Source organism: Heptranchias perlo, chromosome 24, assembly GCF_035084215.1.
Source record: "Heptranchias perlo isolate sHepPer1 chromosome 24, sHepPer1.hap1, whole genome shotgun sequence".
Taxonomy (NCBI): Eukaryota; Metazoa; Chordata; class Chondrichthyes; order Hexanchiformes; family Hexanchidae; genus Heptranchias; species Heptranchias perlo.
Window position 1 is genome coordinate 31,306,838 of NC_090348.1, and position 13,426 is coordinate 31,320,263.

The 13,426-nt window shown below is 40.0% G+C and overlaps 1 protein-coding gene across 4 annotated transcripts in view; it reads right to left on the minus strand.

Annotated features, from left to right (window-relative positions):
• LOC137341668 (plexin-B2-like) overlaps positions 1-13,426 on the minus strand; it is a 241,438-nt gene that overhangs the window by 61,506 nt on the left and 166,506 nt on the right. For all 4 annotated transcript variants that reach the window (XM_068005021.1, XM_068005020.1, XM_068005019.1 and 1 more), the window contains 5 exons: positions 6,510-6,632; positions 5,512-5,612; positions 2,967-3,093; positions 2,245-2,407; positions 525-645 (listed from right to left, as the gene is read on the minus strand). In XM_068005021.1, the coding sequence (XP_067861122.1) occupies positions 525-645; positions 2,245-2,407; positions 2,967-3,093; positions 5,512-5,612; positions 6,510-6,632 (635 nt within the window). The remainder of the gene's footprint in view (positions 1-524; positions 646-2,244; positions 2,408-2,966; positions 3,094-5,511; positions 5,613-6,509; positions 6,633-13,426) is intronic.

Genomic DNA, 13,426 nt, shown 5'->3' on the forward strand with positions numbered 1-13,426 from the left:
ATTGCTTCAGTTACTAATGCATAAAAGTACATATTGTGGAAAATATTTACACATGTAGGATACTTTATTGATTTTTAATGTCATAAAATACTTGCACTTACATCTTTTTAGCTCATTTTGCTTGGATCTTTATTGCCTTTTGTTGAAGTTTTGCGAAAGGGACAAAGAATTATCAAAGTGTTGATGAATACTTTGACAAATGCACAAAGTGAAAGAAACAGAGTACGAACGACGCAGATACAAAGATAAAAGAAAGTTTATGAGAGATAAATGAAGAGAAAGACAAAAATAGTGCCAAATAAAGAGTGTGAGACAGAATGGGAAACAAACAGAAATACTATTGACAGGATTTTTCAAAAAATTTGTCTCTAAGCAATGCCAGGGGCTATCAACTAGTGTCCCCTAAATACACACAATGTTGTCTGTGACTCAACTCAAAGTGTGACTGCTTGTACTTACAATCCCGTCCAACACAATGGTTTGCATCATGAGTCAATTACTTATTAGAAAAGAAAAATACTTACGGAATGTTTGGAAACAGTGTCATGGCAGCGTTACAGTCATAAAATGAATAGTTGGTCCTTGTGAAAGCTACTTTTTTCCCTCCATTGATATATATCAGTTTCACCTCAACATCAGCAAAATCTACACAGAAAAAAAAATTATGTTTTTAATGGTACTTTAAGAGTGAGCGTAGCATTTTAGAAAAGGAACACATATTGTATGTTACAGGAGAAAATAATTTGGTGTCTTGCATTTTAGAACATAAGGGTTAGGAGCAGGAGTAGGCCACATGGCCCCTTGAGCCTGCTCCGCCATTCAATAAGAACATGGCTGATCTTCTACCTCAACTCCACTTTCCTGCCCTATCCCCATATCCCTTGATTCCCTTAGTGTCCAAATATCCATCGATCTCAGTTTTGAATATACTCAACAAGTGAGCATCCACAGCCCTCTGGGGTGGAGAATTCCTAGGATTCACAACCTTCAGTGAAGAAATTTTTCCTCATCTCGGTCTTAAATGGCCAACCCATTATCTTGAAACTATGACCTCTAGTTCTAGACTCTGCAACCAGGGGAAACAGCCTCTCAGCATCTACCCTGTCAAGCCCTCCAAGAATTTTATACGTTCCAATGAGATCACCTCTCAATTCTTCTAAATTCCAGAGAATATAGGCCCATTCTACTCAATCTCTCCTCATAGGACAACCCTCTCATCCCAGGAATCAATCTAATGAATCTTCGTTGCACCCCCTCTAAAGGCAAGTATATCCTTCCCTAGGTAAGGAGACCGAAATTGTACACAGTACTCCAGGTGGATTTAATTTGGAGAAGAATAAATTGTTAGCTCAAGATAAAACCCATGAATGATTCTCTCAAAATTGCTCATTTCTAATGTGGGCAACTCAAAACACATCAAATACTCATCAATGAACACATAAAAGATCAAAAGCTTTATGTAATCAATTAAAATAATGGTGATAAAAAGAAAATTGCAAATACTGGAAATCTGAATTAAAATAGAAAATGCTGGAAACGGACAGTAGGTTGGTTAGAAAGATAGGTCAACAATCTGATGGAGGACCGAAGCAAAATACTAACCTATTTTTCTCTTTCAGGTACTGACTTTTAGCGAATTTCCAATATTTTCTGTTTGTACTTTAATTACAGTAGCCCTTATAGCCATGGCAACGTGATAAATAAAAAGAAAAATCACTGTGCCAAAATTATGTTTTTAGTGTATTCTGTTACTGCTATGATACCAATATTTGTATCACCTGCAGCATTCAGTTTTACTACAAAACTCAAACTTGATTATTTCTATTTATGTCAACCCTCCAAAATGTAAATCTCTCTTTTGTAATCAAATATAAGCAATAATGGTTCACAAATATGAGGGATACCTCACACAGCAGTCTTACAAAGGGCTTAGTGAAGGAGGCCCAGGAACCAGTCTCTGTTTCAGTATAGTAGCACTTGATTTTTGTCTAGAATTCTCTCCCCAATAGTCACTAGTGTAGCAATGCTCCTAGCATTTCTTAATTATGTATAGAATTTGCTGAAAGACAAAGACTTATATTTTGAACACTGCTGCATAAGACAATGAACAAAGACATTTTTTTGTATATTAGGTGACATAATAACAGGGTAATTATAACGAGGACAGATGACCTAAAAACCCACTCTGGTCGCGTGGCTTTATTATATCTGAATTTTAGTACAACCTTTAGTATGAGAACTCACCTTGATCTGGAGGTGTAGCAACTATTTCATTGACAGGTGGAGACTGACAAGTAACAGACCCTATTGAGTAGGTCGTTTTAACACTTTGAACATTATTAAAAAAACACTCTATAATAGAGTCAGTGCCGGTTAAAGCAGGGAACGGGTCTATAATCAGTTGCACCTGGATATATAAAAAAGATACAAAATTATTTTGTACAGTTTATAAACAGACATTCACATGACCCAAATACATAAAGCTCAAAACAACTGATTCCAGATTGTCAAACTTTAAAGTTCTTTTTAGATAGCATTGGAGTTACTGAACTATTGTAAATCACATCTTAAAAAATATATATATATTTTGATCAAAGTGCCAGAAAATAAACTTGCAAGAAATTAACAAAATTCTAATAAAGAAAGAAAATGTAACAACCAGCAACTCTGTTGGTAGCTATGAGGCGTCAGTCCAACAGAATGGTTAGAATAAATCCAATTGTTCAAAAATATTAGTTGTTGGTAACCAATCATCAAGAAAAATGGGCACAATTATCAGACAATCTCTAATTGGTCATTTTTGGCATTAATTTAGAAATATAAAAGTTTGGACCAAATGTGTTGGAATTTTTAACATTTAATCCACATAAATATTATACATGGAAACAGAATCATAGACTCAAATCAATCACTTTGAAATATTAACCCAACTTTAGAAGCTGCAATCAGCAAGTGATGAAGTGTACCTGGCCTTCTTCATTTCGACTCATGTTCTGAGGAACAGCACTAATGACCGTCAAACATCTTTTGTTCAGACTCCACAACCAATGATTTTTTTCGTCAGCTTTTGGACAGTCCGACTTCCTGGAGCAACTGATCAGACAGGTTACAGACATTAGTGTGAATGGGAGCACTGGTCTACAACATATCTGGAAATGCAAATTTGCTATTCTGTCCTTTCATCATCCCTATAGTTGAAATCACGACATACTCTAACTTAACCTTTTCCAGGACCTTAAAATTATGGATTTCAACTCCCTTCATTTTTCTTTTCACCTACATCTTCAGGCTTTTAAAATTCAAGCTTGGTATTATCTAATAACTACTTCCTCATTTATTTCCTCTATTCTTTTCATCCTTGGTATTATAGGCCTTGGTTTCTCTATTTAAAAAAGATCACGGGCATGGTTTTGACCCCAAATCGGGAAGGGGGTGGGGGGCAAACTGTGGACGGTAAACCCGGAAGCACATGTTTCCCGGACATCCGTACAATTTTGATGCAAGGGTGTCTTTTATTATTTTTTGTCGGTTTGCTGTCTGACTGACTGGCCAGATTGACAGGCTGGTCTCAGTTGGACGGTAGACCAGCCAGGGAGAGGATGCCCTCAGGTAAATCTTTATTTGTATGGATTTGGGGGGGGGGGGGTGGCGGCGGCATAGGTCGGCACCGGGGTCATCAGTCATGGGGGAAGGGATCGGGGGTCAGTCATGGGGGGGTGTTGGGATCGGAGTCATCGCGGGGTTCTGTCATCATTTGGGGGGGGGGGGGGGAGGATCAGGGATTGGGGATCAGGAGTCCGGAAACCGTGTTCAGCGATGGGGGTCCGCTATCGGCGAGGTGGGGGGGGTAGAGTGTTCATGATCGTTTGGGGTTGGGGGGGGGGGGGGGGGGGGGTCCCTGCATGTAGGCTTGTTGGGCCTGGGGGAAGCACTGCTGCTCCTCCCAGCCCACAAGCTGTACCAGAAAGGCACTTACCTGTTAGTCTCGGGCCTTCTCGCCTCCTTTCACAAGAAGTGAAAGAGAAGGCCCAGGAATCCTGGCCCCCCAAAGGTTGAAATCGGAAACTGTGGAAAAATGGAGGCTCGAAGCCTGCTTGAAAGGTTTCAAGACCTGACCCGCCTCCTGGGAGCAGGTCGGTCGCCCGCCCCTCGTCCCACCCTGGTGATAACCAGAAATGGGCGGACTGGAGGCAGATCTGGAATGGTTGCAATTTTGAATGCCCCCCTGCCCCCAACCCACCCGTTTTTCACTGTTAAAATCATGCCCCTAGTGTCCAGGTTAAACAACTGTACATAATTCTGACATTTAACATTTAGAAATTGAAGGGTTCATTCTTTCAAATATACAGGTTATTTATTTCATTCTATGTAAATACATATCACTGGAGATTAGAGGAAGTTGTGAAAATCTAACAAAGGAATTCTATGTTGACAGCAAGCTCTGAGGTACAGAATCATGGGCAAAAATGCAACTGGAGTCCTAAAAAGAGATTGGTGTTGGTCCCATTTTTAAAAACCAGAAAATACAAATATCCTGGTAACCTTCTCTGGTTGGTTAGATTTAGCCTTCACGCCACATTCAAATGTAAGTAAGTTGCTCATTGGCCTCTTAACCAACTGGATGAGTAAGAGAACATCATTGCTTGACTGTTGATTCAGAGAAGAGCAAAAGGATGACTCCAGGACTCAGAGCTCTATGTTATGAAGAGAGACTCACACAGCTCATCTAGTTTTCATTGTAGAAAAGGAAAACTATGGAAGACAAAACCTTTTAAACGCTGAGAAGAATATGATAATGCGGATGCAAGCGGGCTGCTCAATTTTCACTAAGTAAAGAACTTTAGGTTATAAGACTTAAAATTAACAAGCCTCGGCCAATACTGAAGTTGGGAAGAAACTTCCCCCCCACTCCCAGATTAGTGGATGCTTAGATCAGAGCAGTTTGCAAGAGCAGTTGGTGTTATGAGGTCCTTCAAAAGAGAACTGGATAAATACACAAACAAAAAAAAACTTTAGATGCTGGAAATCTGAACCAAAAACAGAAAATCTTGGAAAAACACAGGTCAACCAGCATCTGTGGAGAGATTCAGATCAGTTAACGTTTTCGATGTGGACCATTCGTCAGAAGGAATATAACAAAGGGAAGACGGAGGGGATAAAACAAAAAAATACATGTTTGAAAACACAATTGGTAGTTATACGAAATGCTGGAAATACACAGTAGGTCAGTTGATATCTGAAAAAGATGAATTAATAATTCAGCTGAGTATACACCAGAGCTATAAATTATTACATAGAAATTACAGCAGCGAAACAGGCCAGTCTGTGTGAGTGTTCAGCCTCCACATGAGCAGTCGTCTCTAATTCTGAAAAAAAATCCATCAAATCTGCATTTGAATGAATCAATACTAACTGCTTTCACTGTCTCACTAGGGAGTCTGTTTGTAAATTGACCACTCACAACATTATCCTAACAGCATCAACCAGAAACTCCCAAAAAATAACACTTACATTCCCTCTGCTACGCACCAACCACAATAAGGATCTCTAGATGCAATGCAAGAATCACAACTTTTGTAGCTGATGCATTCCTGTACTGGTAGACGAGCGACCTGAAATATAAGTTTTCAAAAAAAAAGGTAAAACTGAAATTCTGCACATTTTGAAATACAGAAATTGAAGTTGTTAAAACAGAACTACTATTCACTGCAAAATGAGTCGAGGTACAACAAGAAATCTCAAAACATTCTTTCAATTTGTTTTGCAACAATTCTTACCACACTGGTGAGCTGGCAGCTATAGAAAAAAAGCGCCATATTTACACTGTTGTCAAGTCAACAACTTAGACAGATTTCACATCATTTCTGACTTTGTTGAATGCAAGGCATGCATCTCTATAACATGCACCTGAAGATGAGGGGATGATATATGATGTGCTGTGGCAATACCATTCTTAAATCATCTGCAAGAAGCACACGAGTGGCCCTGAATTCCTCTCCCTCAATCCCAGTCAATGGCTCAGATCGATTGGTTACTCTGTATGTATCAGAGGCTTGAGGCCTTATATTTAAATATTTACCTGATGTGGCAGTTCTTTTTGCTGGATGTCCACAGAGCTTCTCGGGCCTATCTCTCTCTCTTTCTGGTGGCTACAGACTGACTAAATGTTAGACTACGGAATATGTTTCAAAAAATTGATCAGGGCAGAACAAATTTAAATTGATGTGTCTCAAATTGAAAATTTGTCTCAAACTCAAAAGAGCTATCAAATATATTCAAATAAAATCCACAAGATGCTTGTATTTGAATTGAGTGACTTGCCCTCTGCCTTAGATAGCTGCGCCAGGCAATAACTTCTGGTTATGTATCAAAATAAGATGTGTTATTTTCTAGTGAACCTGGTTTTAACCCCAATACCATGATTCACTATGAAGAAAAATGTTTAAATTTTGTTTTGGAACAAAAATATGACTCAAATAGAAATATTAGAAGATAAAATAATGTATTACCGTTTTCTCAGTCATGACATACAGATAATCTCTTTTTGCATCGAAAACAAGGTCACTGTTCACCTGGCTGCTCGGGTTCATAGAAATAGTTTGATAATCTTCTGCTGTTCCATCTAGAAATACCTGTTGGATAGTGAACATTTATAACTGTTGTGTAAGAAACAAGTGATCGGCAGCATCACAACCATATAATGATTTACAGCTAATAGAAGGAAATATCTCCATACTTGGGGTGGTTATTCTGTATTGTGTTATGACTAAAAGTAAAACTTCCATTAGCGATAGAGAAACTTTAATGTCTGATATAATATAATCTTTACACATATCACCATAATGTTCATCCTATCCCTCCATCCTTACCCTCTGAACTACCTCTGTCTAAAGTTTTAGAGACTATCAACTTTCAAATTACTCATCTTGAAAGACCTGGCCTAATCTATGATCACTGGTGGCATGCCACTGCACTAGTGATCTTCATACCCATGTTATATACTTTTGGCACATGGCTCTTTGAACTCTGGTTTTATTAGTCACCAACTTAAGCATCTCCAAAATCTTCCATAGGGTGTGCCACTGTACACTTATAAACCTAAGCCATCTAGTTTCCCCAAGTCATTCCGGCTGCGTAGTTGATGTCTGGTTCTCTCTTTCTTTCTCCCTGATTCAACTCAGGGATTTGTGAAGGCTCTATTGTCTCTTCTCACTATCAGTGACTATCTCACCTCAACAACCAACTCTATTTTCATCCTTTTGTTCCGCAGTTAGCACACCTCAATTGCTCTCAATACAAGGGCTAAAACATTATATCCTGATCTCTGTTAATGCTACACGTCGAAGATAATAATCAGTAACAATTCAGAGCTGTTTAACGTTCAGCCATTTTCAACTATCCATATGCAGTCCTAATCATACAAAACACTTCCAGGTCAAAGAACTTCCTGTTCTTAAACACAGATACAGAGTTACACCAATATTGATAATCTCCCTCCTGAAAAGAAAATAAACCTTTAACTAAGAATAATCCAAGAACCAAAGTCCAATAGTTCCATTATGAACAATATAAATTAAGTCACTGGTAAATAAACTCATTGTTTTGTTCTACTCTACCACAGTTGTTAAGAGTAGCAGGCTTGTTATTCATAGCATTGATAGCAGCTCGTTTCATGAAAGATTCCAGTTGCAGTACTGGATCAGTGATTTGTTCATTACCAAACATGGTCTTTCCTTCTGTTGCGATGGAGGTTTGTTCACTGTGGACTGTTTGAGTAGCTCCACTTCTATTTCTCTCCATGAATTACAGTTTGATTTTCCACAGGTGTCTTTTCCCCACCCCCCCACCCAGAGATCTTTCCATTTTCAGTTCTTATCCTGTAGGACCTGAAATCCAGTTGCTATTCCTACACTGGTATTCTGTTGGTTGAATTCTGACAGCTTATTCCTCTCTAAGCTTATTAAGTTCTTTGATATCTTTACTGCAGAGCTGGGCCTGTTTGACCTTGAGCTTTGGCTTTTTTTTTAACATCGCTTACTATCCTCAGTTTCAAAAGTCGGCCTGCTGCAGGGAGGGTGCCTTGTTTTGTTTGCCAAATAGACTTTGAGCTGGTGAGAAGTCCAGTATCTCACTTGGCGCACTGCATCATTTGCAAAGAGTAAACGAAGGATCAGTGCCAAACACTTGTGCCTTTTCTAGGCATACAATTTTAACAGTGTTCTCTACGTTGCCATTTGACAGTGGATACCTTGGTGAGCTTGTGACATGATGGAACAGTGAGTTCAAATGCATGGAATTCCCTTGAACTAAATGGCGGTCTGTTGTCTGATATAACCTCATTTGGAATTCCATAGCATGCAAAATGAGCTGTCACCTTATAACTGCTTTCCATTTTTTTAAATAGACAAACGTTTTTTAAAAAAAACAATCAGCAACACAGATAGTTTCTTCCATTCACTTTTAAAGATCACACCCTATTTTCTCCCAGGGCCTTTCTGGAATTTGATGGCTAATAAGCAATTCCTTTTGCTGTTTAACTTGAAACTTCTTGCATTTAGAAACATACCTATCTAGGTGTGATATCAACAACAACTTGCATTTATATAGCGCCTTGAACGTAGTAAAACATCCTAAGGTGCTTCACAGGAGCGTTAACAAACAAAATTTGACACCGAGCCACATAAGGAGATATTAGGACAGGTGACCAAAAGTTTGGTCAAAGAGGTAGGTTTTAAGGAGCAACTTAAAAGGAGAGAGATTGGAAGGTGGAGAGATTTACGGAGGGAATTTCAGAACTTAGGGCCTAGGCAGCTGAAGGCTCGGCCACCAATGGTGGAGTGATTAAAATCAAGGATGCACAAGAGGCAAGAATTGGAGGAGCGCAGAGATCTCTGAGGGTTGTAGGGCTGGAGGAGGTTACAGAGATAGGGAGGGGCGAGGCCATGGAGGGATTTGAAAATCAGGATGAGAATCTTAAAATCGAGGCATTCATGGACCAGGAGCCAATGTAAGTCAGCGAGCACAGGAGTGATGAGTGAATGAGACTTGATGCAAGTTAGGATACAGGCAGCAGAGTTTTGGATGAGCTCAAGTTTTTGGAGAGTGGAAGATGGGAAGCCAGCCAGGAGAACATTAGAATAGTCGAGTCTAAAGGTAACAAAGGCATGGATGAGGGTTTCTGCAGATGAGCTGAGGCAGGGGCAGAGACGGGTGATGTTATGGAGATGGAAGTTGTCGGTCTTGGTGACGAAGCAGATATGCGGTCAGAAGCTCATCCCAGGGTCAAATCGGACGCCAAGGTTGTGAACGGTCTGGTTCAGCCTCAGACAGTGGCCAGGGAGAGGGATGGAGTCGGTGGCTAGGGAACGGAATTTGTGGCAGGGACCTATGACAAGTTTTTGGTCTCCCCAATATTTAGTTGGAGGAAATTTTTGCTGATCCAGTACTGAATGTCGGACAAACAGTGTGACAAATCAGAGACAGCAGAGGGGTCGGGGAGGGGGTGGTGAGATAGAGCTGGGTGTCGTCAGCGTACACGTGGAACTGGACATCCTGTTTTCGGATGATTTCACCGAGGGGCAGCATGTAGATGAGAAATAGGAGGGGGCCAAGGATAGATCCCGGGGGACTCCGAAGGTAACAGTGCGGGAGTGGGAAGAGAAGCCAATGCAGGTAATTCTGACTACGACTGGATAGATAAGAATGGAACCAGGTGAACACAGTCCCACCCTGGATAGAAGGAGGCGAGGTGTTGGAGGAGGATGGTGTGGTCAACCGTGTCAAAGGCTGTAGACAGGTCGAGAAGGATGGGGGAGGGGGCAGGGGGATAGTTTACCATGGTCACAGTCACACAGGATGTGACTCTGATAAGGGCCGTTTCAGTACTGTGGCAGGGGCGGAAACCTGATTGGAGGGATTCAAACACGGAGTTGCGGGAAAGATGGGTATGGATTTGTGAGGCAACAACACATTCAAGGACTTGAAAGGAAAGGAAGGTTGGAGATGGAGTGGTAGTTTGCAAGGACTGAGGGGTCAAGGGTGTGTTTTTTGAGGAGGGAGGGGATGATGACAGCAGATTTGAAGGGGAGGGGGGGCAGTACCTGAGGAGAGGGAACCGTTAACAATATCAGCTAACACACAGGCCAGGAAGAGAAGTTGGGTGGTCAGCAGTTTGGAAGGAATAGGGTCAAGGGTGCAGGAGTTGGGTCTCTTGGTCAAGATGAGCTTGGAGAGAGCATGGGGAGATAGGAGAGAAACTAGAGAAAGATGCACGTTCAGGGCTAGGGCAGGGGGGAACCGTAGGAGAAGTTTGGCTTGGTGGGCTAGGGGAAGGGAGGGAAGCGGCAGAGGCAGCTGAACGGATGGTCTCAATCTTAGTGACAAACCACATCCTTGTTCATCAGATGCAAGTAAACCATTTCTCTAACTCTCCGAGGATAATGGTGTGTTCTGATGTGCACTTCCTCTTCCCTCATACTAAATGGTACGAATACTCAAACACCTTTGAATATCAAATCAATAGTGATCTGGGTTGGTACTTCTCTTGTATCAGGCTATGCGTTGCTAAATGGTTTTCTAAATTTCAGATCTTCATCTACTCCAGGAACATACTGAATTTCGATCAGGCAAGATTGTAGCATATTGATGGTTTCTCTCTTTTTTTTGTTCCTAAATATGCATTGACTGTCATAACTACCTTATTGTCAACTCTTCTGGTCATATGATGTATATACACTCTACTTAGCAGGTAAGAAAGGAACATCTCCTGGCTCCTCGTGTCTACAAGATCCAATTTGCATTTTTGAAGCTGGAAGATCATTCAAATTTTTTAGTTACCTTAATCAGTTTCTTTTTTTAAAAAAGTTTGTGATCACTGTTTACAGTAATTTTCTTTTTGCAAAGATATTATTCAAATTTCTCTAAACCAAAACAATAGCTAATACTTCTTTTTCAATCGGAGCATAACTTCTCTCAGTGAAGTGTTAGAATCCTGAAGTTCTTTGCAATTTCGAACATCAAACAATTTATCGTATTCATTCTCAGGTAGAAAGGTGACAATAGCAGCATAATCTAACTGAAAGCGGACTTGCTTGTTTTTGAACATGTATTTTGTTAAGACACTGATCATCTATAAATCCAACAATTTCAAGCAAGACAATGTGATCTACATCTGAGTCACAAATAGCTGCATCTGCAACTTGTAGCCGTTGTTTTCTTTGGTTCTTATCAAATCCTATAGCACAGAAGGAGGCCATTTGGCTCATGCCGGCTCTCTGAAAGACCTATCCAATTATTCCCATTCCCCTGCTCTTTCCCCATAGCCCTGCAATTATTCCTTTTCAAATACCTCTACAATTCCCGTTTGAAAGTTACTACTGAATCTGCTTCCACCACCCTTACAGTTAATGCGTTCCAGATCATAACAATTCGCTGTGTAAAAAAAAAATCCTCCCTCCTCTGGTTCTTTTGCCAATTATCTTTAAATCTGTGTCCTTTGGTTACCGACCACCCACCAATGGAAACAGTGTCTCATTTACTCTATCAAAACCCCTCATAATTTTGAGCACTTCTTTTAACTCTCTCCTTAACCTTCTCTGCTCTAAGGTGAACAATCCCAGCTTCTCCAGTTTCTCCACATGACTAAAGTCCTTCATCCCTGGTACCATTCTAGTAAATCTCCTCTGCACGATCTCGAAGGCCTTGATATCTTTCCTAAGGTGTGATGCCCAGAATTGGACACAATATTCTAGCTGAGATCTAGCTAGTGATTTATAAACGTTTACCATAACTTCCTTGCTCTAATTTCTGGACTTTGGACACTTGGCTAAGAAATGGTTCTGCTCGTTACATAATATCTAATTTAGACCACAAGTGGGAAAAGCTTCTTTCATTTTGACATTCTCAAAACTATTTGCAGTCTATTTCAGGAGCTTTCTAAAATTTCTTGGCTTTCACATCTGGAGTCACCTCCTCTTCTTTGAGAAATGTTGCACTTCTTCATGAGTACTTACTTCTTTCAATTACTTTGCTGTCGATTCACTAGCTTCATACATGTTATTGTAAGCAATCAATGCCAATTTGGTTTGATCTAAAAGTTTCCTCCTTACCTTTGGTCTGCTTTCCAATAACTATTTTGCCTCTGATTAGTTCCTTCTGGAGCCCCATCTTATGTGCTCCAGCTAATGTGTGAAGGCTTGCTAGATACTATTGTCTCATTAGAATCTTGGTCCCGATTGTTGAAAATATGGTATTTATAGGTTTCATTAGCTTCTCTAACACAGAATTTTTCCTCAACCTCAACGTCAATCTCACCTTAAATGTTTTCAGTTTGAAACTGATGAAGTATTTTCAGCGCTTCTCTGCCCATACCAATAATCAGTGGAGCAGTTGTTTCTTTGGCTACTAAATGAAACATAATGCAATTTTGTAGTTCTCCTTTAATCTCTTAAAACTTTTCCTGTTGCTGTCTAGATTACCTGAATTCTCCAATTTTGCTAATATGTTTTGTATAATAAATTCACAGAAATGTATGGTGGCTACATTGCTGGTGCATAACATTTTAATTATTAATTTTAATTGCCAATCCTGAACCAGCTGCAACCACTTTTCAGTGACTGCTATTCACTCAAGATTTTCTATTTTAATTAATGGTTTGAACTTTGCAATTTTATTTCTCATACTCTTTGCATTTTGTTTGGATCTCTTGGTTCAATTTTTTTTTGCCTTCCCACATCCTGATTTATTTCTAAACTATTTTGGCCTGTTTCAACTTTTCTGACTCCTCACTGGCCATGTAGAGCTAAAGCTTATTTTCCCTTCCAAGCTACTCTCTTACTTTTCCCCTCCACCGTTTCAGGCATAGGCTATCCCATTGGTACAGCTCTTTCCTGCTCAGAACTGGTTCTAATGCTGCAGGAATCTGAATCCTTCCCGCTTACACCACATATTAACCTACCTAATTTGGCTGGCTAGTGTGGCTGGCACTGGCAGTAAACCCAAGATTAAATACCATATTTTAGGTTTATCTTAGTCTTCTTTTCCTCCTACAAATTACAAGCTTTTAAAACCCAAGCTTGTTGCCTCCTCACTATTGTTTCCTGACTGGGCCTTTTTGTTACGCTTCTATCTTGGCAGCATACTTCACCCAGGTTTCTCAATTTTAGAAAAATTACATCTGCCGAGGAAAGGAGTAGAATAGGCATTGTGCAGGGAATGGGAAGAGAACAAAGAAAGAGGTTGTGGTCATGCAATACTGCAAGTTCTAGCTTTTTTCAATTTTATTTTTTTCCCTGGAGCATATGAACAGTTACTGCATAATGCTTAACACCACAGAGTTCTCTTGGAGGCTGTGGTTTTAAAAGTGATGACCATTGCTGCCTAAGTTTAATTTATTACTCATATCCAGTAGGTTTGTCACACTTAGCCA